At 43.8% G+C, this 27776-nt stretch overlaps 2 protein-coding genes across 2 annotated transcripts in view; both read left to right on the top strand.

The window, feature by feature from the left end:
• The window catches only part of LOC121461086 (histone acetyltransferase p300), a 65843-nt gene extending 57578 nt beyond the window's left edge, over positions 1–8265 (top strand). Inside the window, exons 28-31 of the mRNA XM_041671850.1 lie at positions 736–900; positions 2726–2887; positions 4310–4591; positions 4983–8265. Of these exons, the coding sequence (XP_041527784.1) occupies positions 736–900; positions 2726–2887; positions 4310–4591; positions 4983–7178 (2805 nt within the window). The 3' untranslated portion in view covers positions 7179–8265. The remainder of the gene's footprint in view (positions 1–735; positions 901–2725; positions 2888–4309; positions 4592–4982) is intronic.
• Positions 8266–20231: 11966 nt separating this feature from the next.
• Positions 20232–21512, top strand: LOC121461466 (sperm motility kinase Z-like). Its single transcript, XM_041672549.1, has one exon. It carries the CDS (start codon positions 20232–20234, stop codon positions 21510–21512), a length of 1281 nt encoding a protein of 426 aa, XP_041528483.1.
• The last annotated feature ends 6264 nt before the right edge of the window (positions 21513–27776 follow it).

A 27776-nucleotide genomic window follows, 5' to 3' on the forward strand; every position in this document is an offset into this window, starting at 1 on the left:
GCTAATTTATTAATTTATTTTTATTTCATTGAAGTGTGTATGTGTGTGTGTATATCTCCTCTTTTTTTTTTTCTTTGAGATAGGATTTCTATGTAACTTTGGAGCCTGTCATGAAACCAACTCTTGTAGACCAGGCTGAGCTCGAACTCACAGAGATCTGCCTTTCTCTACCTCCCGAGTGCTGGGACTAAAGGCATGTGCCAGGCTCATCTATGTAGGGAATTCCAGCCATCCTGGACTATGTAGTGACACCTTGTCTCTAAAAGAACTGGGGGAAAAAAGCAAAGAACTCAGCATGGTGATGCACGCCCTTAATCCTAGCACTTAAGAGACTGAAGTAGGTGGATCTCTGTGAGTTCTGAGGCCAGTCTGTTCTACATAATGGGGTCCAGGCCAGCCACTGGTACATAGTGAGACCCTGTCTCAAAGAAGGAAGTATATTGGTATAATTTAAAACGCGTTCTCATTGTTTGTCTGGCATGTTCCTTAGAGAACTTTGCCATTTTTGTCGTACAATGAAAGCTGTTCTTCCAGAGGTCCTGAGTTCAATTTCCAGCAACCACATGGTGGCTATCAACCATCTAAAATGAGGTCTGGTTTCCTCTTCTAGTGTACAAGCATACGTGTAAACAGAACACTGTATATATGTAATGAATAATTTATAAGAAAGAAAAACAAAAAGCTTAGAAATTCCTGATTGTAATTACTTGGGTTTTTTGTTTTTGTTTTAAACAGGATATTTTAAAACAAGCTACTGAAGATCGATTAACAAGTGCAAAAGAGTTACCCTATTTTGAAGGTGATTTCTGGCCCAATGTTCTGGAAGAAAGCATTAAAGAACTTGAACAGGAAGAGGAAGAGAGAAAAAGGGAAGAGAACACCAGCAATGAGAGTACTGATGTAAGGGCCTTTTCTCTCTGCAGTGTCTACCTTGATAATCTGATAATACAGAAAGGAGTTTACACTGTTTTTGTTTGTGTTCAAGACCCTGTAAGCAAGTAGCCCTGGCTGTCCTTTGTAGACCTTGCTGGCCTTGAACTCAAGAGACTTCTCTGCCTCTAGGGTCTGTGCTACTACTGCCTGTCTAGGGGTTTATACTTTCAACTTAGTTTTCTGCACACATCTTACTCTCAGCTCTCAGTCGGCCTTGGCAGCAACATAGTTCAAGGCCTACCTTGGCTGAATAGTTGACCCTATCTTAGAACAAAGGGTCATTGTAATTCTAACTGGTAGTATCCTGGGCGCTGAAGCTCCTGAAAAAGTATATAGCAAAAATACTTTTACTAGCCAAATTATGACTGGTATAAGCTTTGTAGACTGCATATCCTCTCTGTTGTATTTTTCTAGAAGTGCTAAGGATCACATCCAGGCTACCATGTTGCTACTAAGCAGGTTCTTTGTCACTGAGATATTGTATCAACACAGCCTTTCCCTGCTTTTTTTTTTTTTTTTAAAGAAACCTTCTAAAGTATAAGATTCTCATTTAACTTGTCTGTTTGTAGAACCTGGCTTAGTACCTTCTTCAGTTATTGATCACTTACACAGTGTTCTGGGTTTTAACTTAAGTCAGGGCTGACTGGCCTGGTGATACACAACTTTTTCACATTCAAGAGGCAGAGACAGAAAGATATTTCTGAGTTCTACGTATCAAAACCATGTCCAAAAAAATGCTTGGACAGGTAAGATGGCTCTGAGTAAAGGCCTTTAGCCACTTAGCCCTGAGTTCACTCCTTGGACCCACATGGTTGAAACAGAAACAGAGATCTGGCTCCCATATATTGCTCTTACCTCCACACCTTTGTGCTGTGGTCCCCACACATAAACACAGATACATGCAAGGGCCCTAGATAAAGTTCACTCTCTAGCATCAAAAATCAAAACAAAAGACTCTTAAGCCAAGCACGGCAGTAATCTCAGTATTTGGGAGGTAGAGACAGGAGGGTCAGTTTAAGACTGAGCTGAACTTCGTGACACAAATCTGTTTCCTTTTTTAATTTCTTTCAGTCTACCAGATTTTGCCCCCCCCCCCCCCCCCCAAGTGCTAGTATTAAAAGACCACGACACCACTGTCCCACTCTCCAAAATGCTTTAACCTTTGGTTCAATTCGTTGATAGATTGTGGGTGAAAGGGGAAACCAAAGCCTGCTTGCTGATTCCCTCTTCCATGCTTCATGGCTTTCATGGTTCACTAAACTCAGAACTGCCCGCCTCTGCCTCCCAAGTCCTGGGATTAAGGGCATGCGTCAATACTGGCCATCAAAATAGGAGTTTTCTAGATAAAGTTTACAAGTTTTCATTTCTTTAATGAAGCTTGGGGTTTTTACTAGGAAGGAGGTAATTGGGAGAAGTGACTCTATTCAAGAGCACTTGCTGCTCTTACAGAGGATCCCAGTTCTGTTCTGTTCCTTGCATCGAACCCAGGAAGCTCATAACTGTCTTAAACTCCAGTTTTGGATTCAAAGAGCCTCTGAAAGTGCCTACACACACACGTGACATAAGTACTCATACAGCTAAATAAATAAAAGAATATTTAAGCATCAAGTAGCTTGTGAGTTAAAAAGAACCTGATTAAAAAGGAGTGGACGATGAGTTTCTAGAGAAATAAAAGTATTAGCTAAGAGTGTAATATCCTGTTTGAAAGGAAAGTCTGTTATACCTTCAGTCTTATTTCCAGATCCATCCTAGCAACCTCACATTTTCATTTGTTCTTTGTGCTGCCTTACAGGTAACAAAAGGAGACAGCAAAAATGCTAAGAAGAAGAATAACAAGAAAACCAGCAAAAACAAAAGCAGCCTGAGTAGGGGCAATAAGAAGAAACCTGGTATGCCCAATGTGTCTAATGACCTGTCTCAGAAACTGTATGCCACCATGGAAAAGCATAAAGAGGTGAGAGTCAGCCTTCAGGGTAAAGGTGTGTGTGTGGCAGGCGAGTGCCCACCCCAACTGACACTGTAATGAGAACTCTAGGTTGCTGAAAATGAGGAGGGCAGAAATGTCTTGAGGGGTGACTGGGATGAAAAGAGTATGTGTATAGACTTTGGTTGTAAAACAGAAAATGTTTTAACTGCTTGAGTGATATCCATCCCTTCAGCCATGCCACTGCATTCTAGTGGATGCCACTATCAGAATATACTACTAATAGCCTGAACCAATTTTGAGGGTAAAATACTATCTGAGAAAGCTAACTAATGGTAATTGATTTGACTTACACCATCTAATCTTAGAAGCTAGAATCTCAGGCTATGGGTGTGTATTACAAGTTCATGACTTGGCCTTTGCAATGGGATAGCAGAAGCAAAAATGCCTGTTGTAGTATAGTGTAGGTCTTTATGCTAACTTATACAGACTTTCAGTCTCTCCAGAACTAGCCTGTAGTAGAGGTTGAGGCATGGCCGTTCATCTTCTGACCCTGGATATAAGGCACACCAGTGGTTCATCCGATATACATTCAGGCAAAGTACTGATGCACATAAATATTTTAAATTGGTAACTTAAAAAGCTTTGTAGACTTTCTGTGCCATTTTCTTTTTATTTGTTCTCTGTACTTTAGCAAGTACCTTCTAAGAAAAACATCCAAACTGATTTTAATTGTGTTGAGTTGCCACGTCTTCGCAGTGGTCTCGGCCTTTTTTCATGCCATGGGCGTATCTCCATTAAGATTTGAGTTGATGCTTTTCTGTAGTTAGATTCAGGTTAAACCACAGACCCCATCTTAAGGTATACTATTCACTGTATGTGTGCTGTCCTTGAGCTAGTCTGTTGTTTGGTTTGTTTTGTTATTTTTGGTTGTTAGCCTAGCCTTTAATTTTGTTCTAATTTTGTAGACCAGATATGTGTCAAACTCACAGAAAGCACCTGATTCTGACTTCAGAGTGCTGGGATTAAAGGTCTGTCTGTGTCAACCACACCCAGCCCTAGACTGTTCCTATTTTGAAGATAATACTGAAATGAAGTAACAGAATATTAGCTTTAAGGGTTCTTTTGGTTTGGTTTTTGTTTGTATTTTGAGATACGGTTTCTCTGTTTAACAGTCCAGGCTATCCTGTAACTCTTTGTAGACCAAGCTGACCTCTAAACTCAGATCCACCTGCCTCTGCCTCCTGAGTGCTGGGAGTAAAGGTATGCGCCTTCACTGTCTGGCTTGAGTTTTAGGTTCTTTATTGTACTCAAGTCTCAGTGAACAGGGATAGGGGAAGTATGACTGTCATTTAACCCCTGAACCCACTCTTCTGTTATGGCCCTCTCTGGTGCCTTTTTGCTGCAGTGGTATTGTAGTTCCAGAGTCACAATGAGCTTGTCTCTTGGCAGGTCTTCTTTGTAATCCGCCTCATCGCTTGTCCTGCACCCAACTCTCTGCCTCCCATTGTTGATCCTGACCCTCTCATCCCTTGTGACTTAATGGATGGTAGAGATGCATTCCTCACTCTAGCAAGGGATAAACACCTGGAATTCTCTTCACTGCGAAGAGCCCAGTGGTCTACCATGTGTATGCTGGTGGAACTCCATACACAGAGTCAAGATCGATTTGTCTACACCTGCAACGAGTGCAAGCACCATGTGGAGACTCGCTGGCATTGCACTGTGTGTGAGGTAGGTGCTATTTTGTGGGAAGGACAGGACAGGACACATTGGTCCCCATTGTCTTGAGTTGTGATATAGACATGTGGTTTAAAAAAACAAAACACGTGCTCTTGTGGGAAGTGACAGAGCTGAAGAGAATGATTTTACCTTTTTTGGTTTTCTGAGACAGAATCTTCCGTAGCTTTGGAGCCTGTCCTGGAACTAGCTCTTGTAGACCAGGCTGGCCTTGAACTCAAAGAGAACTGCCTCCCAAGTGTTGGGATTAAAGGCGTGTGCTGCCACCGCCCAGTGATTTTATCTTTTTATAAAAGGAGCTTTTCTAGCTCAAGCAAAATATATATAATGATTTCGAATTATTTCAGTCTTGCAGAGTTGACCTTCATCTTGTTTTCCCTTCCAGGATTATGACCTGTGTATCACCTGTTATAACACTAAAAATCATGACCACAAAATGGAGAAACTAGGTCTTGGCTTGGATGATGAGAGCAACAACCAGCAAGCAGCAGCCACACAGAGCCCAGGAGATTCTCGCCGCCTGAGCATCCAACGCTGCATACAGTCTCTGGTACATGCGTGCCAGTGCCGCAATGCCAACTGTTCTCTGCCTTCCTGCCAGAAGATGAAGAGGGTCGTGCAGCACACCAAAGGCTGCAAGCGGAAAACTAATGGTGGATGCCCCATCTGTAAACAGCTTATTGCCCTCTGCTGCTACCATGCCAAGCACTGCCAGGAGAACAAATGTCCGGTGCCATTCTGCCTCAACATCAAGCAAAAGCTCCGGCAGCAACAGCTGCAGCACCGGCTCCAGCAGGCTCAGATGCTCCGCAGGAGGATGGCCAGCATGCAGCGGACTGGTGTGGCGGGGCAGCAGCAGGGTCTGCCGTCCCCAACTCCTGCTACTCCAACCACCCCTACTGGCCAACAGCCAGCCACCCCACAGACACCTCAGCCCCAACCTACTTCTCAACCTCAGCCCACGCCTCCCAACAACATGCCACCCTACTTGCCCAGGACTCAAACTACTGGCCCTGTGTCCCAGGGTAAGGCAGCAGGCCAGGTGACCCCACCAACCCCACCTCAGACTGCCCAACCCCCACTTCCAGGACCTCCACCTGCAGCAGTAGAAATGGCAATGCAGATTCAGAGGGCAGCAGAGACACAACGACAGATGGCTCATGTACAAATTTTCCAAAGGCCGATCCAGCACCAGATGCCCCAGATGACGCCCATGACTCCTATGGGTATGAACCCGCCTCCTATGGCCAGAGGTCCTGGTGGGCATTTGGATCCAGGAATGGGTCCCACAGGAATGCAACAGCAATCACCTTGGGCCCAAGGAGGAATTTCTCAGCCACAGCAGATGCCTTCAGGGATGCCGAGGCCTGCAATGATGTCAGTGGCCCAGCATGGTCAGCCGTTAAACATGCCTCAACAGCCAGGATTGGGTCAAGTAGGTGTGAGCCCTCTCAAACCAGGCACTGTGTCTCAACAAGCCTTACAAAACCTTTTGCGGACTCTCAGGTCTCCCAGTTCTCCCTTACAGCAGCAACAGGTGCTTAGTATCCTTCACTCCAGCCCCCAACTGTTGGCTGCATTTATCAAGCAGCGGGCTGCCAAGTATGCCAACTCTAATTCACAACCTCTCCCTGGACAGCCTGGCATGCCTCAGGGACAGCCAGGACTGCAACCACCTACCATGCCTGGTCAGCAAGGTGTTCACTCCAACCCAGCCTTGCAGAGTATGAATCCTATGCAGGTAGGTGTCCAGAGAGCTGGCTTGCCCCAGCAGCAGCCCCAGCAGCAGCTCCAGCCACCCATGGGAGGAATGAGTCCTCAAGCTCAGCAAATGAACATGAATCACAACACCATGCCTTCACAGTTCCGAGACATCTTAAGACGTCAGATGATGCAACAGCAGGGAGCAGGGCCCGGAATTGGCCCTGGAATGGCCAACCACAACCAGTTCCAGCAGTCTCAAGGAATTGGCTACCCACCCCAGCAGCAACAGCAGCAACAGCAGCAGCGGATGCAGCATCACATGCAACAGATGCAGCAAGGGAATATGGGACAGATGGGCCAGCTTCCCCAGGCTTTGGGGGCAGAGGCAGGAGCCAGTCTGCAGGCGTATCAGCAGAGACTTCTTCAGCAACAGATGGGATCTCCTGCTCAGCCCAACCCAATGAGTCCACAGCAGCATATGCTCCCCAATCAGGCACAGTCCCCACACCTGCAAGGTCAGCAGATCCCTAATTCTCTCTCCAATCAAGTGCGTTCTCCCCAGCCTGTCCCTTCTCCGCGACCACAGTCTCAGCCCCCCCATTCCAGCCCATCTCCGAGGATGCAGCCTCAGCCCTCTCCACACCATGTTTCTCCACAGACCAGTTCCCCACATCCTGGGCTGGTAGCTGCCCAGGCTGCCAACCCCATGGAACAAGGGCATTTTGCCAGCCCAGACCAGAATTCAATGCTTTCACAGCTCGCTACCAATCCAGGCATGGCAAACCTCCACGGTGCAAGCGCCACGGACCTGGGACTGAGCACCGATAATGCAGACTTGAATTCAAACCTCTCACAGAGTACACTAGACATACACTAGAGACACCTTGTAGTATTTTGGGAGCAAAAAAATTATTTTCTCTTAACAAGACTTTTTGTACTGAAAACAATTTTTTTGAATCTTTCTTAGCCTAAAAGACAATTTTCCTTGGAACATGTAAAAACTGTGCAGTAGCCGTGTGTGGTTTAAGCAAACATGCCAGATGAGCCTGAGGGATGATAGATTACAAAGAATATATTTTTGTTATGGCTGGTCAATCCAGCCGTTTTTCTCCCCTTGTGTGTGTGGTTCAAGTGTGCACTGGGAGGCGACTGAGGCCTGAAGCCAACCATATGCTCCTGCCTTGCACCTCCAATAGGTTTTATTATTTTTTTTAAATTAATGAAAATATGTAATATTAATAGTTATTATTTACTGGTGCAGATGGTTGACATTTTTCCCTATTTTCCTCACTTTATGGAAGAATTTAAAAAAAAAGAACATTTCTAAAACCAGAGGACAAAAGGGGTTAATGTTACTTAAAATTACATTATATATATATATATATATAAAATATATATAAATATATTAAAATACCAATTTTTTTCTCTGGGTGCAAAGATGTTCATTCTTTTAAAAACATTTAAGAAAAAAAAAAACCCTCCTTCCACCCCTCAAGTCAACTTTTGTGCTCCAGAAGATTTTCTATTCCATAAGTCTGAGCGTAAAACTTCAAGTATTAAGATAATTTGTACATGTAGAGAAAAATGACTTTTTTCAAAATATACATACAGGGGCAGCTGCCAAATTGATGTATTATAATATTGTGGTTCTGTTTCTTGAGAGATTTTTTTTTTGTTATTTTTACATCTAACAAAGGAAAAAATTTAAAAAGAGGGTAAGAAATGACTCCAGTGGGGTGATTTTAACAGGGAAATGTCCGAGGTTTCTTCGCTTGCTTTCTTCCTTACTCTGCCCCCACACATACATTTTCTCTAAAACTTGAAAATAGAAAGCAAAACCCTCAACTGTTGTAAATCATGCAATTAAAGTTGATTACTTATAAATATAAACTTTGGATCACTGTATAGACTGTTAAATTTGATTTCTTATTACCTATTGTTAAATAAACTGTGTGAGACAGACACCTTGGCTTGTTTCACTTCTTTAAGGCTCATCTTAGTATTAGCGAACACCAGGTCAGGACTGGAGATGAAGCTGGTAGACTGATTGCCTAGTATGAGCTAATCAGTCCCCAGCCAGCACCCCAGTGCTCATGGGCCTGCAAACCCAGTCCTCAGAGGGTAGAGACAGAAAGATCAAAAGCTGAAAGTAATTTTTAGTTTTGCAACAAATTGGTGGACAGTCTAGGCTATCTGAGGCTCTGTATCAGAATTAAAAAGTTTCATGGGTCTCAGCACAATAGAAACTGAAGCTATTTGAACCTTTTAGCTAATTAGCAAGACTGATTAGGGTCAAGAGGAAAAAGGAAAGATTGGCATGCCTACAAACTTATATGTAATAGCTAAATTTTGACAAGTTTTTTCAAAGGTCAGGAGATAAAGTCCCTGTTTCTTACCCCATCCCATGTTACCCTTCAAAAGCAGCCATTTGTGGCAAACTTTTTTTTTTTTTTTAAGATTTAATTATTATGTATACAGTGTTCTATCTGCATGTATACCTGCACACCAGAATAGGGCACCAGATCTCATTACAGAAAGTAGTGAGCCACCATGTGATTACTGGGGAGTGCTCTTAACCTCTGAGAGACCACTAGTTTCTCCTCTAGGAGCTCACTTAAATACCCCTTGGGAGGGGTCAGGGCCTGGCATGCTGGGATTTGGAGTCCAGACCAATACAACTCCTAGGCCTGGGGGTTGGGATGGATGCAAGGGGCTGGGTGCTACGCTCCCAACTTATGTCCCCTGCAGGATAGAACGTTTTCATCTTTGAGGAACACAACAATGCTGGGAATCAATCCTGGGCCCTCTTTAACAGATGCACTATCCTGTCCAGAGCTCAAAGGATTTATGTCTTACAAGTCATTATTTGTGTTACTTTTTAAGTGATCCAGGAAAAAATGACAGGTCAAAGGTCCAGAGAGAAGTCTTAGAGAAAAAAACAGACTCTGTGTAAGGGGCCAGCTCAAACTCATACTTTGGCTGCAGCCTGAGACAGGTTTACTGAGCAGGGCATATTACATGTCTCAGGGCAGATTAAGATGGCTCAACTGAATTCCTAATTAATCTTGGGTAAGGGCGTCTGTTATGGGGGACCCAGTTTGTCTTCCCAACTATGAATCTGGAAAGCTTGAGCTTCTGGTTCCATGCAGTGGGGGATGATATGCATTAAGATTCAAAAGATAATAAAAGAGAATGGTTGGTTGTACAGTGATGGGGGCACACACCTTTAATCACAGCACTCAGGAGGCAGAGGCAGGTAGATCTCTTGTGAGTTCAAGGCCAGGCTGGTCTACAGAGCCCTGTCTTAAAAAAAAAAAAAACAACACCCCTTCACACACAGACAAAACAACAACAGAAAGATGATGGATTTTCTGACTCATTCAAACCTGATGGGAAAATGTTCCAAGCTACAAGACTTCTCCTGTCCAGAACTGGGTTCTCTGTCCTAGCTCCCTTCCTGTCTTTGCTCTACCGTGTCACAGGCATCTCAAACTAAGCCCAATTCTTTCTGTTGTTGATGATGATATTTTTAGACAGGGTCTCTTGTAACCCAGGTTGGCCTTGAATTTGTTGTCTGTGGCTAGCCCTGATCCATCTCGTCCTCCAGCATCTTCCTGTCAAGTTCAGAGGTTTGTGCCACCATAGTCAGACCCAAGGCTGGGTAAGCACTCCTACCAACTGAGCTACATTTCAGCTATTAACTGTTTTGTATGTATGTATGTATGTATGTACATACATATTGTGTACATATGTATGTGTGCATGTGGATAGCATTCAGTCACATACATGCCACACTGTACATCTGGAGGTCAGAGAACAACTTTTGGGGTTACAAAGATCAAACTTAGGTCATCTGACTTGTTCTGAAAATGCATTTATCTATTTAGACATATTTCCAGCCCTTCTAATTTTTCTTATAAAGGTTTATTATTTATTATTGTTAATATTATTATTGAGGCAGTATGTCACTTAGTAGCTCTTGCTGGTCAGGAACTTGGTGTGTAAACCAGGCTGAAAGGCTGAAACTCATACAGATCCTCCTCTCAAGGGCTGGGATTAGAAGTCAAGCAACGACCTAGAACAGATAGGGCCTGAGGAAAAAAGCTCCACTGGGAGTAGAAGCCAGGAGCAAATCCAGTCCCAGGACACTGGCGGACCAGGATCGAGCCAACAACCCTATCCAGAATCAGCAATCTCCACTTAGGACAGAGAGGGAACAAGTTCCACCAGGATCAGAAGCCAGGAGCAAATTCAGTCCCAGGAGCCAACCCAGTCCTGGGACACTGGCTGATCAGAATTGAGCCAGCAACCAGATTCAGAGTCACCTATCTCTACCGGAACAGGTACAGGGGAGTAATGGCTGAGTGAGTGAGCCAGAGCCAGAGACTGCTGAGGGTCCAGACATGAATCTTGGACCTTCAAGGGAGTAGACCTAAGCAGGCCCTGGTAGGTCTGGGCTGAGTCTAAGATCTGCCAGGAGTTAGCCTGAGCCAGGACCTCTGCCAGTCTGGGCGTGAGTGAACCTGGGACTTATGAGGAAAAAGGCAGGAACCAGAGATCTGGGCGGGGCCAGGCCTGAGTCTGGGACCTCAGAGGGAGTAGGCCTGGGCCAGGACCTCTGTGGGTCCAGGTATTGGTCTGGGACATCAAAGGGGATAGGCAGGAACCTGGAACCTCTGCGGTCCGAGTGTTAAGTCTGAGACCTCTGAGGGAGTAAGCAGGTCCTCTGCGGGTCCGGTTGCACCAGAGCCTGGGACATCCGAGGCAGTAGACTGGAACAAGAAACCTTTCCAGGTTCAAATCCAACCTAGGGACTTCTGCAGGAGGTGTTCCAGACCAGGATTTACAGAAACGGGGCAAAGCCAGCAACCTAGGTCAAAGTAGGCCTGAGACAGCAAACTCCAAGGGTGCACAGCAAAGCACATAACTGCTGAGCTATCTCCAGGAACACGGAGTAACCAATGGGGTAATAAGAACTGTGACACTGACTGTACCATGGGGAACAACCATCTGAGCTTTGGATTAATTGGTACCTAGAAGATTATTCAACAGAATCTCAGACAGCCCCAACCACACCTATTAGAAAAAAAAGATGAGTAGAAAAGGTAAGAACACATGCAACATCACAAAGAGCAACACAACCCCAGTAAAACCTAACGATCCTACAACAGCAAGACCTGAACAACCAAATATGGATGAAGCAGAAGAAAATGATCTAAAAAATAACTGCAAGAGAATGTTTGAAACCCTAAAAGAGGAAATGAGAAATTCCCTTAAAGAAATGGAGGAAAAGACAAAAAATTGGAAGACATCAGCAAATCACTTAAAACCAAGAAAAAGAAATCAAACATATGAAAGAAACTATTCGAGACTTGAAAACTGAAATAGAGATAATAAAGAAAACACAAACCACAACCGAAGGAATTATAGAAACAGAAATTATGAGAACCACAAAAATTATGAGAAATTATCCGGAACCACAAAAGCAAGCAAGAACAGCAGAATACAAGAGGTGGAAGAGAAAATCTAAGGCATTGAAGATACTATAGAGGAAATAAACCCATCAGTTAAAGAAAACATTAAATCTAACAAGAACTTAACCCAAAATATTCAGGAAATATGGGACAACATGAAAAGGCCAAATCTAAGAATAATAGATATAGAAGAAGGAGAAGTTGTTCAACTCAAAAGCACAGAAAATATATTTAACAAAATCATAGAAGAAAACTTTCCTAACCTAAGGAAAGATATGCCTACGAAGATACAAGCTTACAGAACACCAAATAGACTGGAACCAAATAAAAAGTCCTCTCGCCACATAATAAGACACTAGACATACAGAGTAAAGAAAGAATATTTAGAGCTGCAAAGGATAAAGGCCAAGTAACATATAGAGGTAGACCTATCAGAATTACACCTGATTTCTCCTTGGAGACAAAGAAGGTTGTGGTCAAGAGTTATGCAAATATTAAGAGACTGGATGCTAGCCCAGACTACTATACCCAGCAAAACTGTCAATCCCCATAGAAGGACAAAACAAGATATTCCATGACAAATCTAGACTTCACCAATACCTAGCCACAAACACAGCCCTACACAAAATACTAGAAGGAAAACTCCAACCCAAGGAATTTGGCTACACCAACAAAAACACAAGACAATTGATGGTCTCATAGCAGCAAATCCCAAAGAAGGGAAAACCGTACAAATTAACATCACCAACAAGGAAAACTAAATCAACAGGATATAGCAATCACTGGTCATTAATATCCCTTAATGTAAATGGTCTCAACTCACCTATAAAAAGGCACAGGCTAACAGATTGGATACGAAAACAGAACCCATCCTTCTTCTGCATACAAGAAACACATCTCAACCTCAAAGACAGTCATCTTCTCAGAGTAAATGGTTGGAAAAAAAATATACCAATCAGATGGACCTAAGTCAAAAGAGACAAAGAAGGTCATTTCATATTAGTCACAGGAAAAAAACCCATCAAGAGGAAATATCAATATTGAACATCTATGCCCTAAATGCAAGGGCACCCTCATATGGAAAAGAAACACTTCTAAAGTTTAAATCATACATTAAACCCCACACACTAATAGTGGGAGACTTCAACACTCCACTGTCACCTCTGGACAGGTCAGTCAGACAAAAAATGAATAAGAAATAAGAGAACTAACAGATGTTAGGATTCAAATGGACCTAACAGACATCTATAGAATATTCCATCTAAACAGAAAACAGAAAACCTTCTTCTCAGCACCTCATGGAACCTTCTAAATAAGTGACCACATACTCGTTAACAAAACAAACCTCAACAAATACAAAAAAAAATTTGAATAACCCAATGCACCTTATCAGATCACCATGGTATAAAACTAGAAGTCAACAGCAATACTAATTCCAGAAAACCCATAAACACATGGAAATTAAACAATGCTCACCTGAATCATCAATGGGTCAAGGAAGAAATAAAGGGAGAAATTAAAGACTTCCTAAAAATCAATGAAAATGACCACACAACATACCCAAAATTATGGGACACAGTGAAAGCAGTGTTAAGAGGAAAGTTCATAGCACTAAATGCCTACATAAAAAAGCTGGGAAAATCCCACACTAGTGAATTAACAGAACATTTGAAAACCTTAGAACAAAAAGAAACAAACTCACCTAAGAGAACTAGATAGCAGGAAATAATCAAGTGAGAGCTGAAATCAACAAAATAGAAACAATACAAAGAATCAATGAAACAAAGAGTTGGTTCTTCGAGAAAATCAGCAATACAGATAAGCCTTTATCCAAACTAACCAAAAGGCAGAGAGAGGATATCCAAATTAACAAAATCAGAAATGAAAAGAGGGACATAACAACAGACATGGAGGAAATACAGAGAATCATCAGGTCATATTTTGAAAACCTGTACTCCACAAAATTGGAACACTTGAAATGGACAACTTTCTGGATAAATATCACTTACCAAAATTAAATCAAGACCAGATAAGCAAATTAAACAGACCTATAACTGCTGAAGAAATAGAAACAGTCATCAAAAGTCTCCCAACCTTCAGCGCAATGCCCATCAAAATCCCAGCAAAATTCTTCACAGACCTCGAAAGAACGGTATTCATACAGAAAAGAAAAACCCAGGATAGCCAAAACAATCCTGTACAATAAAAGAGCTTCTGGAGGCATCACAGTCCCTGACTTCAAACTCTGCTACAGAGTTACAGTACTGAAAACAGCCTGGTATTGGCATAAGAACAGACAGGAGGACCAATGGAACTGAGTCGAAGACCCGAATATTAACCCACACACTTTTGAACACCTGATTTTTGACAAAGAAGCAAAAAATATCAAATAGAAAAAAAAGCATATTTAACTAATGGTGCTGGCATAACTGGATATCAACATGTAGAAAAATACAAATAGATCTATATCTATCATGCACAAAACTCAAGTCCAAATGGATCAAAAACCTCAACATAAAGCCAGCCACACTGAACCTCATAGAAGAGAAAGTGGGAAGTACACTTGAACGCATTGACACAGGGAACCACTTCCTGAATATAACTCCAGCAGCACAGACACTGAGAGAAACAATTAATAAATGGAATCTCCTGAAACCGAAAAGCTTCTGTAAAGCAAAGGACATGGTCAATAAGACAAAACGACAGCCCACATAATAGGAAAATATCTTCACTAACTCCACATCAGACAGAGGTCTGATCTCCAAAATATACAAAGAACTCAAGAAATTGGTCACCAAAAGAAAAACTAATTCAATAAAAAAATGGAATATAGACCTAAACAGAGAACTCTCAACAGAGGAATCTAAAATGGCTAAAAGACACTTAAGGAAATGTTCAATATCCTTAGTCATCAAAGAAATGCAAATCAAAAGAACTCTGAGATTCCATCTTACACCTGTAAGAATGGCCAAGAGCAAAACACTGATGACACTATGCTGGAACACCAAGGGCTCTCATGATGGTGACTTCAGAGCCAAAGTAAGCAGAGATGAGACATAGATGGAGAAATTTTACTAACTGTAGCAGGTAAGAAGAGCATGAGCATTTTGGGGAAGGCAGTGTCTTCCTGGAACATAGAAACTATAGGGATTTGATTCAGGGAGCATTCACATTTTAAGATGTGTGTGCTCACTGAAGGAGGACATGATAGTCTTAAACATGGTCAGTTTAAAGTCATGTATCCCATCCCATGCTTTTTCAAGTTAAATGAGAGAGGGCTGGCAGAGAGAAGGAACCACTGATTGACTGTATCGATCATGGTACCTGAAATGTAAGTTGACACAGTCTGACTAGAGAAACACACTTAAGATTGCACTGATGCTCCTTGGAGAGGCAGGGACATGTCAGGAGGACATTGAGATGACAATGCCACAGAACTAACTGTACTTCCCTGCTGATGTCCATGCCATTAGTTGCTCCCATTACGTTGACTTTATGTTTCTATAAATCTGAGGTTAAATAAACCCTACCTCTTGTAAGTAGAACTCTCCCAACTCCTAGACCACAGCTGTGAGAAAAATTACTAGTATAGTGGCTGGAGACAAGAATGTAAGAGAAAAATTCAAAAATCACTATGGATTTTACTAAGCCTTGATTGGACTGTTGCATGTGACATCACATGGATTCCATGTGAGGTAAGCTAGGTATCAGCCAATAGCAGGGCGCCACCTAGGACTGGGATTTGTCCCTGTCCTTCAGAGAAGCAGTTGGGTGCTGCGGGGCGAGCAGTTGGATTCAGTTGTTTCTCTTAGATTTGGACTTTTCAAAACCTGGAGGATCCCGATAGAGTGAGTTTATTTCCCAGGTTTCAGTCTGGGCTTTTTTCATTTGGTAGCTATTTATTCATTGGTTTGGGTTTTGATTTTTGTCATTAAGTTCTTTTTCCTCATTTCACCCCATTTTCCTTTTATAAACTTTTTTTTGTCATTTTTGCCTTTGTTCTTGTGCGATTTACATATTTAGTGATACATATTAACTGTACAAGATGAGGAATTTGACCATGACTTCCTGTATCTGCCTGTATTGCATTTTGATCATATTTACCTGCTCTATTTCACTTAACCACCCTTTGAATGTGACAAGAACTTCCAAATGGAGAAAGGTTGTTCCCCCTGCTTCTTCATGACCCCTAGGAAACAAAATGTGACCCTTGTGTTTGTGGAATTGGAATGTTTGAGGTAACACTTTCTCTAGTTTCAAGTTTTATTTCATTTCTTTGATGTCTGATTATAGGAATTACCTACAATGTTGTATGTAGGCTATGCCGTGAGTCAGTTTGTGTGTGTGGATGAATCCTAATGTTCCTGGTGAAGGCATCTTGAACATAAAGAACGATCTCCTTAATGTGGTGTTGAATTTGGTGTGAGCTACCTCTTATTAAGGATTATCTCTCATCAAGGATTTTCTAATCTGTGCTATTCAAGGACATTGTCTGATACTGGGCTCTTTTTAAGTTTTATTTAATTGCTTTGAGAATAAGGGCAATGCATCGTTTACGAACAAATTTGAAAATATTCCTTCCGTCATGTTGATAGACTACTGAAATATTTGGAGAACATTGCTATTAGATGTTGAGATTATAGAATCCATAGGCTATTTGTCTAAGTCACCATAAAGTCCTTCTTGATACTCAATAATTTCATTGTGTTTTGTCTAGTTTTATTTCCTAGACTTTTATATTTTCTTTAATTTATCATTTTCTTCCCTCTTGGATGTATTTTTGTTTTTTTAGTAGGCAGAGAGGGAATGGCCAGAGGTTATAGAAGGAAAGAGTTGCTAGGATAGATCTTCCCTTGAGACTAAAGGTCGTTAGTAATGATTGACACTCAGTGCGTGCCTGAAGTTTATTCCCACCCTGATAATGTATGTCTCCATGAATTTCAAGGTTTCTGTGAGAAAGGTTTTTCTTTTTCTTTTTTTGGTTTTTCGAGACAGGGTTTCTCTGTGGCTTTGGAGCCTGTCCTGGAACTAGCTCTGTAGACTAGGCTGGTCTCAAACTCACAGAGATCCGCCTGCCTCTGCCTCCCGAGTGCTGGGATTAAAGGCGTGCGCCACCATCGCCGGCGAGAAAGGGGGTTTCTGCAGTACCAGGAAGCAGGCTTGGTTAATATGAGACCTAAGCTACACAGCATAGGATGGGATCTGGAATTTAGGCTACTTAGAGCTTATTTATAATATTCAGGGGTGGGTGGAAGAGATATGGTCAATGTGTGACTGTGACAGCAATGACTCTATCTTGACTCCTGGGAAAGTAACGGGTGGGTTGGGGCTGGATACCACCCTCTCTGCTAAGGGCATTTGTCCTTTGGGGCAAAAAAATGTAAAAAATTTAAAAAAATCACTGATTTTTTTTCCTGAGCCTTGATTGGTCCATTGCATGTGACATCATATGGAATCCTTGTGAGGTATGTTAGATACTAGCCAATAAAAAGGCGCTGCCTGAGACTGGGTTGGTGGGAGAGCAGTTGGGTTCCATTTTTTTCTCATATACTTGGCCTTTTCCCCAAACTGTTGGATCTCAAGTTTTCAGTTTGGGCTTTTGACATTTGGCATATATTTATTTATTTACATTATTGGTTTGGGTTTTAATTTTTTCCTGTAAGTCCTTTTTCTTCATTTTGAACTTATTTTCCTTTTCTCAGCTTCCTTTCTTTGTCATTTTTTTTTTTGCTGTGTTCTTCCGGTTTTTTTTTAAATAAATTTAGTGGTATCCATAACTGTATAGGATGAGGAATTTTGTCATGATTTTGATATCTGTCTGTGCTCTATTTTAATCATGTTTATCTGCTGTATTTCACTTCCCTACCCATTGAATTTGACAAGTACTTTCCATTATACAAAGGCTCCCCTCCTGACTGCACATGATCTGTGGGAAACAAATTGTGACCCTTGTGTCTGTGGAACTGGCACGCTTGCAGTAACTTTCTCTAGTTCCAAGCTTTGTCCTGAAGGAGGCATTTCATTCCATTGACAGGACTTAGTGTGCTATGCTCTTTGACAATTTGTACCTGTGGACTAACCCTTAGTGTTCCTGGTTAGAGACATCTTGACCATGAAGTACGGTCTTATTAATATGGTGTTGAACTGATGTGAGCTCTCTATCACTCTCATTCAGGATTTTCCAGTCTGTCAGTCAAGGATATTGCCTGATACTGGGATCTTTCTAAAATGTCTTATATGGTTTGAGAATCAAGGTAGTACTTCCTTTATGGAAAGAGTTTGGAAGTGTAGCTTCTTTCCTTTCTGCTTCTTTGGCGTGCGCACGTGTTTCTCTGTCTCTCTCTCTTTTTATCTCTTCTCTCTCTCTCTCTCTCCCTCTCTCCCTCAATAAATGTTTTATGGCAAAAAAAAAAAAAGAAAGTGTATTTTCCCTCGGTTTTCTGGACTACGGAACTACATGCAGATCATTGCTGTTGTTGAGATTGTAGAAGATCATTTCCAGTTTGTTGATTTACATCCTGGGCTTTAGGTTTGCCTGTTTCATATTTATATACATACTGTTCCCTTCTGCTTTTTATTTATTCTTCTTTCCTATAGTGCCTTCTGACTGCATCTTCCCCTCGCTCCACTCCTCCCAGTTGCCCCCCACCTCCTCTCTCCACCTGATTCACTGTTCCTCTGTCTCCCTTAAGAGCAGGCTCCCTAGGGATAGCAACTGATTGCGGCATAACAAGGTACACTAAGAATATACTGAAATTTTTGTATTTGTTCAAGTGGTATATTACCCAATTTTTATTTTTTAAAATTCAGTCTATATTTCCCGTTGGTTTCTTTTTTCTCATATAAAACACATTTCTTATTTATAAGAGTAAATAATTATGTGTACTATATATATTATAATACTATAACATTGTGTATATTATAATACGTGCTAATTATGATAGTATAATGTGTAATTGTGCTAGTTTATTATAAGAATTTATTATACTATATTATATACTTATAATAATCAGTTATATAGTATATTTATTACATTATACTAAACATAATATAGTATATATATATTACAAATATAAAACATTACAAACATAATGTATGTACATCACAAATAAGCAGGTGCGTGATATGCATGACTCTACTGTACTTTGTTCATATTTCCCTGCACTATTTCAGTATCCCACCACATCTTTATGATGTATACTATGACTTTACAAAAGCTCAGTCCCTACTTTCCTCATGACCCAGAAGAGACAAAAGAGATCCTTTTTTGTTTGTGAACCAGCTTTGTTTCAGGGAAAACTCTATCTAGTGTTAGGTCTTTCCTTACAACCCATCTGTTCACTAGTGATTGTGCTGAGTATGGACCCCACAGTCTCCTTCTATGCTGTGCTGTTGATCAATTAGTTTGTTACAAATGTTACTTCAGCTCCTGGGTGAGGCCATTCTGACCCTTTAGTGTGTTGTTGAGATGGATGTGCAGTATCGAGGAGTCTCATTAAAGAGTCCACATCTATGTTCATCAAGGAAAGGAGCCTACACTTGCTCTGTTCATTGAGCGTATTTGGTGGTAAGATCAGTGTAACACTGGCACAGGGATGAGTTCCATGTCTTCCTTTGCTTTCTCTTTCTTGAAGTATATTCTATGACCCTGGTCTTTATTCTTCTGCAAAGTTTTGAATAATTCAGGGAATCCATGAGCTCTTGGCTCTGCCTTATCTGGAGCTGTTTCTGTTACCAGTTCAAATTTGTTGTTTATGACTCATGTGTTTGTGTTTTTATTTTATCTTCATTCAATATTCACACATGTCTAGGAATTCCTTTTATATTTTCTAATATCCTGGAGTATAAAGCTGTAACATCCCTGAAAGACCATCAGGACTGTAGTTCTGTCAGTTACAACATTGAATTTTCTATAATGTAATCTGTATCTGCTCTCCCCTGAGGAGATTGCCTTGTGATACATCTATGAAAATAACTCGCTCTTCCCTTCAAGGATCTCAGGGTTTTCCCTCGCGTGCCCGCTTCGCTGATTCCTACTCTGAACTCTCCTGACTCCTCATCAAGTGCTGTGGATTTGGGGTCCTCTCGTGTGTCTGTATTCCTGAAGAGCATCGGCAGGTCGTTGGTGATTTCTAGATTTAATGACAGAGAACTGAAAGTTATAAACTTCGCGCCTAAAACTGCATTGAAATTTCCCACAAGATAAAGTGGTTGAAATTGAGCACAACACCATAGCCAGCAACATGGAAGAGGACACTCTTGAAGAGGATTTCAAGATCTTACTCTCCCTAGGTTGTGGTGCGTTCGGGGAGGTGAAGCTGGCCTGCCACCTGCCCACTCAAACATGAGTGGCTGTCAAGGTCCTCGAGAAAAACACCAACAGTGTGGCTGACATCAGCACTGAAGTGAACATCCTTCAGTCTGTAGAACACAGGAACATTGTTCGATTTTTCCACATGATCGACACACTGACAACCACTTACCTGATCATGGAGTATGTGGCAGGAGAAGATCTGGAGAGCTGCCTCAGGGCGCTGGGCTGTCTAAAGGAGGAGGAGGCTAGAGCGATTTTCCGGCAGGTTGTATCAGCAGTGCACTTCCTCCACCAGAGACGCATCGCACATCGAGACATTAAATTAGAAAACATCCTAGTCGATGCAGCAGGAAATGCAAAGCTTTGTGACTTTGGTATGGCAATTGAAGTCGCAGAGGGGCAGATGTTGGAGGAGATCTGTGGCTCCTTGCTCTATTGGGCCCCAGAGATCTTGGCAAGGAAACCGTACGATGGACTGGCAGGTGACATGTGGAGCCTGGGCATTGTCTTATACACCCTGGTCACAGGGAATTTTCCATACGTAGAAACCACCCTGGAAGCTATGCACAGGCTCATCACCACCACAATGTGTCCCATTCCTTACCATTTATCAAAACCCTGCCATATTATAATTGCGAGATTACTCATGGTCCCCACCTGGTACAGAATAACAATATGCCAGCTTGTGGAACGACCATGGCTGGGCCCCATTCAAGAGCATGTACCACCTGCCACTAAGGAACTCCTTCCCAGGGTCGTGGAGACTATGTGTACTATCGGCTACACCTGTGAAGAGATTGTTTCATCCCTAAAACACAGGCAGCCAAGTAACTTAACAGCCACCATGAATATCATCAAATACAAACTGAGCTGTGGAGATAGCCGTATGCAAAATAAGACTTGGTTACATGTGACCCATGCAGCTCCCCTTAGCCCCCCTGTCGCCTTGAGGAGGAGAGCTAGCGAACCAGCTCTTCCTACTGGGAAGAGTCACTTTCAGAAAGAGGGGTTGGAAGAAAGTAGCAAAGGATGCAGAAGCTGTACCATGCTCAAGAGATCCTGCAGCCTGGAGGTGATGCCGTGTTCAGGTAACACAGTCCCAGAAAAAGATGCCTTTATAGCTGATGTCATCAACTCTACTCAAGAGAACACTGCAGTCAACAGGAATTCAGTTGACAGTCTGCCTGGCAATCTCTGCAACCCAGAATCAACTCTTGATGGAACTTTCACGGGGTTTGTGAACATGGGCTTCACAGAGGAACCATCCACGGGGCAAGGCATCCCCAGTGACCAGTCCCAGGTGGCACCCACAACATCTGGATCCAGGCCATTCCGGGGCTGGAAACTGGTGAGGAAGAGAATTTCCCAGGCACTGAGAGCACTGTGCTGCTGCTGCTGCTGCTGCCTGTCCACACCACGGTGAGTCCTGAATCCTTGTGTCAGGGGCTTCACAGAAAAGAGTGGACAGTGGAGACCTACGTGGAGTGCAGTCAGTTTGGTCACCCAGAAGGATTCCTCCCTTGTATTTTCACAGTGTTGTTTCAATATCATTTATAAATGACAAGTTGAACCCACATAGAAGACACAGAAATTAAGATGTCTTCCTGTTCATGTAAATACCCGCAATGCTGAGCCTGAAGCAGATAGCATAGCATGTGGACTACAGGGTGGGAAGGAAGGGAGGGGGTTTTGGGTAAAGAGGACAAAGCTTCAGAATGGAGAAATTGGTAGGGGAACTATGGCACCAAACATTTCTCTGTCACAGTTACTAACAGGGGTGCTTTCATGTTTCTTTCTGCTTTGAAGTGTGGAAATTGAAATGGCCTAATAGAATTCCAGCCCTGGTGAGGAGTGACTGCCAATGAAGGAAGTCAGGACAGATCTCCAGAGTGCCAGTCCCTCCAACCCAGGGCCCCAGACTCCTGCATCCATCCTCCAGCTCCTGGGAATCAACTGTGATTTTGCTTCTCCTTCAGCTTCTTCCAGCTCCAGCACTGCTGCTGTACAAAGAGCTGGTCATAGGCACAGCTTCCCGATGACCCTCTACCTCCCTAGCTTTGGTTGTGCTTGTGAGGCCACTCACATTGCATGTAGAACAGCTGACTCTACCACCAGCATGCCTTTATACCAATCTGGGCTGCTCTCATCTCGATAACACTACCCTCTCCACCTTATTCTGTGACTGTGTTCTGGAAAGGACAGCGAGACCTGTGTGAGTCTCTGGAGGAGGGAGATGGGTGAAAGGAGATAAAGGGGACGAATTGAAAAACAGGATGGAGACAGGAAAAAGGGAAATGAGAGGTGGTGTAGAGTAAGGAATACAGTCTGTCCTGAGGAACTTCTATCAACAAATGACATGAAAGAGATGGGTGTGCTGACCTGTGACAGGAGCCCTGGAGAAGCTAGAGCAGGGAGAAACCTCCCCTGAAGAGCATATAGGGAGGGCCTAGGAACAGCCAGCAATGAGCATGAGAGGCCTCCTCTGATGCTTCCAGCATTGTCAAGGCACACAAGTAGGATGCTGCCTTGGAAATTTCAGTCTGATCTTTCCTACTGAGCTAGAGTGTGACAGGAGAAAAGGGAGGCCTATTGGTCAGTGGATTCCCATCTTCCTCAGTGCTGAGTAACTCCTGTCTGTCAAAGTCACTAGAGAGGGACTTTCCCTTGGTTTTTACTGAGGGAGAGTGCGATGACCTATTTGAAACACTGTCTTGGTGTGTAACTGAAGGATCAGGTCAGATACTGTGTCCTGTGATGATATGTCGGGGCTACAGGTTCCAGTGTCCATCTTCCTGCTATAGAGTCTCAGTTCCACCTCCCTGCTGCCCTGCACTGTTGCTGGCATCCCTGCTGCCCTGCACTGTTGTTGGCATCCCTGCTGCCCTGCACTGTTGGTGGCATCCCTGCTGCCCTGCACTGTTGGTGGCATCCCTGCTGCCCTGCACTGTTGGTGGCATCCCTGCTGCCCTGCACTGTTGGTGGGCATCTCTGCGTAGTCACATGCAGCATCAACACTGAAGGCCTCCCTCCCTTGTCTCATGGACCAAGCTTCTCCAGCATCTAATAGCCGGCCTCTGTCGACAGGACAGGCTTGCACACAGGATTCAGGCTCAGTCCTCTGTGATCTCTCCATCACCTCCAAACTGCTTTCTGATTGTCTTTAGGAAGAACTTCAGGAAGTGTAAAAGCAGAGGGAGGTAAGAGAAGAGAAATAATGGGGGCGGACCAGGGGGACGGGAGGTGGAGAGGATAAAGAGGAATGAGAGGACCCGTAGAGAGAGGAAGTCTGTCCTGAGACAGGGTTTCTCTGTGGCTTTTGGAGTCTGTCCTGGAACTAGCTTTTGTAGACCAGGCTGGCCTCAAACTCACAGAGATCCGCCTGCCTCTGCCTCCCGAGTGCTGGGATTAAAGGCATGCGCCACCACCGCCCAGCGGAACTCTGGTTTCTTGCCAGCCATGAGGAGGAAAGTCCCTGCTCTGAAGGTTTATAGCATGTGTAATGGTAGAAAAGTGCGAGGCGGTCTTGGAAAGGCCTTCTTGACCAGGGCTATTGATGAAGGGTTTCTCAGGACAGAAGGGTGCTCCATCATAATTGGAGTCCTCCCCTGGTCTTGTCTGACATGGCCTATGTCAGGTCTGGTGACATCTGTGTCTTTGTCCTCGCAGGCTCCTTCATCCAGGTTTTCCATGTTGCCTCCCATTGCCTGATCCAAGAATCCGGCATCATTTTCCCTTCTCACAGAGGGATTTATAACCTACATTAGACCTCACATTACCATTGTTCTGCTCCAGTGTGGGAACGTAAGTATGTCATGCCAGGTCTGATGTTGAGTTCTGCCTTCACAAGGCCAGCAGCCAGGGGACTTCTCTATGACCAATGCCCGCCACAGGGGTCATGTGCACAAGGAAACCTTCGTCATCATGGAGCTCCTGATGACAGCCTGTGGTGCAGTGTGAAGACTGGTGAGTGTGGGGTCTGAACTGTTTTCCAGGACACCTTCCAGGTAGGGAGCAGCTCGCTGAGCTGCCAAGGGGAACTGAACTCAACGGGTAATCCAGGGCCCTACCTGTGCACATCATCCCCTGAAGGTAAGGCTGAGAACAGTAAGTATCTGTTTGTGGTAGAAGATGAGTTTCTGAAGCCTGGTCCTGATGTCATGAAGAAAAGGATCCCATGAGGTGGCCTCTGCCAGCACCCCTAACACAGAGGGAAACTTACCATTGATTCGCTTGACTGAAGAGCAATGGGAGGCGGAGAGACTGTGGAGGTGTGGCAAGGGAGGAACCACCTCTCTGTTGCACTTGGCATCGGGCTTCCATCCTGACCATCTGACCTTTTAGCTAACACTGGTGCATAGTGAAGGCTTGGCCTGATCTTCATCCCAGCAGGACAACAGCCAGCTTGTGATGTCAGGTACTTTCTAGAACCCTGACCATTTGGTGAGTCCCACGTACACAGAACAAGAAGCAGAGGCTTAGGGGGTGAGAGCAACTTTAATTTATGGGCATCAGCTGGGGTCAGGTCTTGTTTCTTTTGCATATTAGTGAAGCCAGGGCTGTGAAATGGTTGAGGGTTCTGTTGAATTCTGGGCATGAGATAGGGCAATTTCCTGAATCCACATTTTACATTTTATGTTTTGAGACTGGATCTCACTTATAACCCTGGCTGTCCTGAGACTCTCTATGTAGAGCACGCAGATCTCAAACTCGTAGAGATCGACCATGTACCTCTGCCTCCTGAGGGCTGCACTACAGATGCACACTGCCATGCCTGGCTTCAACAGCTGTATGGCGTCCATGGTAAATTCCTCCAAACAGCTGTATGGCGTCAATGGTAAGTTCCTCCAAACAGTTGTATGGCATCAATGGTAAGTTCCTCCAAACAGCTGATGCAGAATTGTACCAGTTCTGTGCTTTTTCATCTTGACAGGGTCAGGACTGAACTGAAGGTACTTTCATCCATGATGGACTAGGAACAGGGGGCAAAGTCCAAACATAACCTTCAGAATAGAAGTCTATGTCCAGCATGAACAGACACTGGTGGTAAGAAGTGCCATCAGGAGTTCTTCTGTGGACACAAGGCAGTAGGCTGGGGACACGTGCCATTGCTGATACATCCTTGGGAACAAGGCACAGAGTATTAAGTCTATGCACTAACCATGTTTTCACAGAATCTCCACCTGAAGGCTTGGCACAAGTCATATGACTTCAAACTGACCAATCAGCAGAGTCCAAATTGGTTTCCTGGTGTGATTGATTGAGTTCTCTCCATTTGGGCCATGAGAACAAGGCTGAGGACTCAAGGTTTGTCACTGAGACACTGGGCTCCTGTCTTGGGATTTTGAAGTCGGAGCTTTCACTCTAAGGACACCAGGTCTAGAGGCAGTGCACGAAGCCACAATTTCTAGATAGAAGCTTCCAGTCCTCCTCATCCAACACACATAGAATCCACGTGGCTGCTGGCTTCCATGGCTAGACTTACTCATGGATGCCCCAGTGATTTCTTTACTTGGTTTGGATTGGTTTTTTGGCCATTGAACCTTCTTCATCCTTGCTGTCTAGTGGGGATCCCAGAGCTGCCGGAGTCCTGATACTGAACAACTCGGACTCTGCAGCACACACTGGACTCTGTGAGGGTAGAGGTGATCATCCCCCCCCCAGGACATTGTGTGCGATCCCTGGGGGACCATTGTCCTACCTATGTCCTCAGTGTTCTGTCATTTATGTTCCGGCTCCTACAGACCTCCAGATTTTCCATATGAGAGAAGAGAAACCTGTTTGGCTTTTGGGACTTGCTTGCCACACGTAACATAGCATCTTAAGACGCACATGTATTCTGGAAAATTACACTCTTGATGCGGAGTGTGTGCTCTTTCCCCATATCTTCAGATAGTTATTTCATCAATTTTTTATTTCATCAATTTTTCGTACTTGAAACTGTCATCTGTCTTTTGCAATTGTCCCATTAACTTGTTTCCCTGTATGGGTGTAAATTTTCAAATCTGACATCAGAATCTCCAGTCCCACAGTTCTCCCTGCTTCTCAGTAAAGTGACATAGTTGAGCTGGAGATGGAACCAGAGGATGAGAGACAGAGGCTGCAGAGGCAGCAGGAAAGAGTTTGCAGAGGGAGGAATGTGGATGGGATGGAAGAGACAGAGGGGAGGAGCCATGGGGAGAGGGAAGCTCAGTGGGTAAAGAGAGTGGAGACTGAGAGCTGCATGTTTCAGTTCCCTTAGAGCCCCTCTCACGGGTCCTTCCTGTTTAAAGTGATGAGCTCTGTACATCAAGAGACACGGGTGGAGATTGCAGGTGTGGCCTGAGACTCAGAAGCAGGAGCATCGGAGGAATTCCAGATGGCAGGGTGCCCATGTACCCAGCATAAAGGGTCTCTGTCCAGCAGAAGAGGAGGTAAGTCGTCTACCACAGGTTTCTCCCCCAGGAAACAATAGTTTTCAAGGGAAAATGTCCAGGGCTGGCCTTTCACAGTGTCCTCGTCAGAGGTGGTCTTGAGCCAATACCATGTCCAAGCTGCCCATGAATACCCTGTGGACCAGTCTGCAGGGAAATGCCTCATTAATCTGTCCATTCCTTCAGGTTTCTGGTCCTTGTGAATGTTACCTCTGTTCCCTGTGGTTGTGTTTGCCACCTTCATTTATCCTGGATTCTGCCCATCAGAAAAGACACAGTCACACTGTGTGCGGCTCTGCTTACTGTGTTCCTGAAGGGGCCTCACTGTAGAGTTTTATCAGAACTGTACTTTTCTCCTGACAGAAAAGTGACCATTGGCAGGAGGAAAATGGGCATCACTTTGGAATGCCAGGACTTTGCTCCACTTTGGAAGTGAGTAGGGCTTACCTAGACTAGGACACAGAGGCCAGCACTCTCACATCTACTTTATACCCAGGTCCCACTGGTCACAGGGGTCAGGCCTAGGTAGTCTTGTTGATCATAGAGCTAGGACTTTCAGCTCACTTGTGTGCTTGGTTGTCTGGCTGTGCTAATTGTCTAAAGTGTTGTCAGGAGCACCTGACAGGCAGATCATTGCTTCGTGTAGTGAAGGAAGGCCACTCTGATGGGGTTGAATGCCAGGGCTCATCTGTGGGCAGCACATGGCTGAAGACATCACTGAGACCACTACATACCAGCCTGTGATAGTTGAGATGTGTTTGGTTTTTGGTCTAAAGTTGACTCTGCCTTATGCATTAGGAAGCTTAAAGCTGGCCAGGCAGGCTTCCCTCAATCCCAAGGGAAAGTGGTCATTGAGCTTGTGCTACAGAAGGATGAGAAAGAGAATGAGAAACAACACTCAAGTCATGGCTTCAGAGGGATGTTGAGAAAACTTGATGTAGGTAGCACATCTCTGCCCTCTGATCCTCTAAACACTGGGGAGGAACAGTTTGAAACAAACAAGGTGAACATCTTCTCACACAAGGGGATTATAATAACCACAGCACACGATACAGATGGCATTCACCCTGCTACTCCCCAGTGACTTAGTCTTCGTTGGGTTCCACAGCCAGGAGCATGAAGGTTCACACATCCCAGCAGGAAATGGGCCCAGAGAAATTGTCTGCTTGCTCTTCGGCAGTTGTCTGATCTGTTGATCAGTGAGTGACCACTAAGGCAAGTCAGTTCTGATGTACTTTACTGTCACCAGAGCCTGGGCAAGGGAGACTTGGGGACTG

This window comes from Microtus oregoni, unplaced genomic scaffold (genome assembly GCF_018167655.1).
Source record: "Microtus oregoni isolate MIOR12 unplaced genomic scaffold, Mior012 000022F_ref0000154, whole genome shotgun sequence".
NCBI lineage: Eukaryota > Metazoa > Chordata > Mammalia > Rodentia > Cricetidae > Microtus > Microtus oregoni.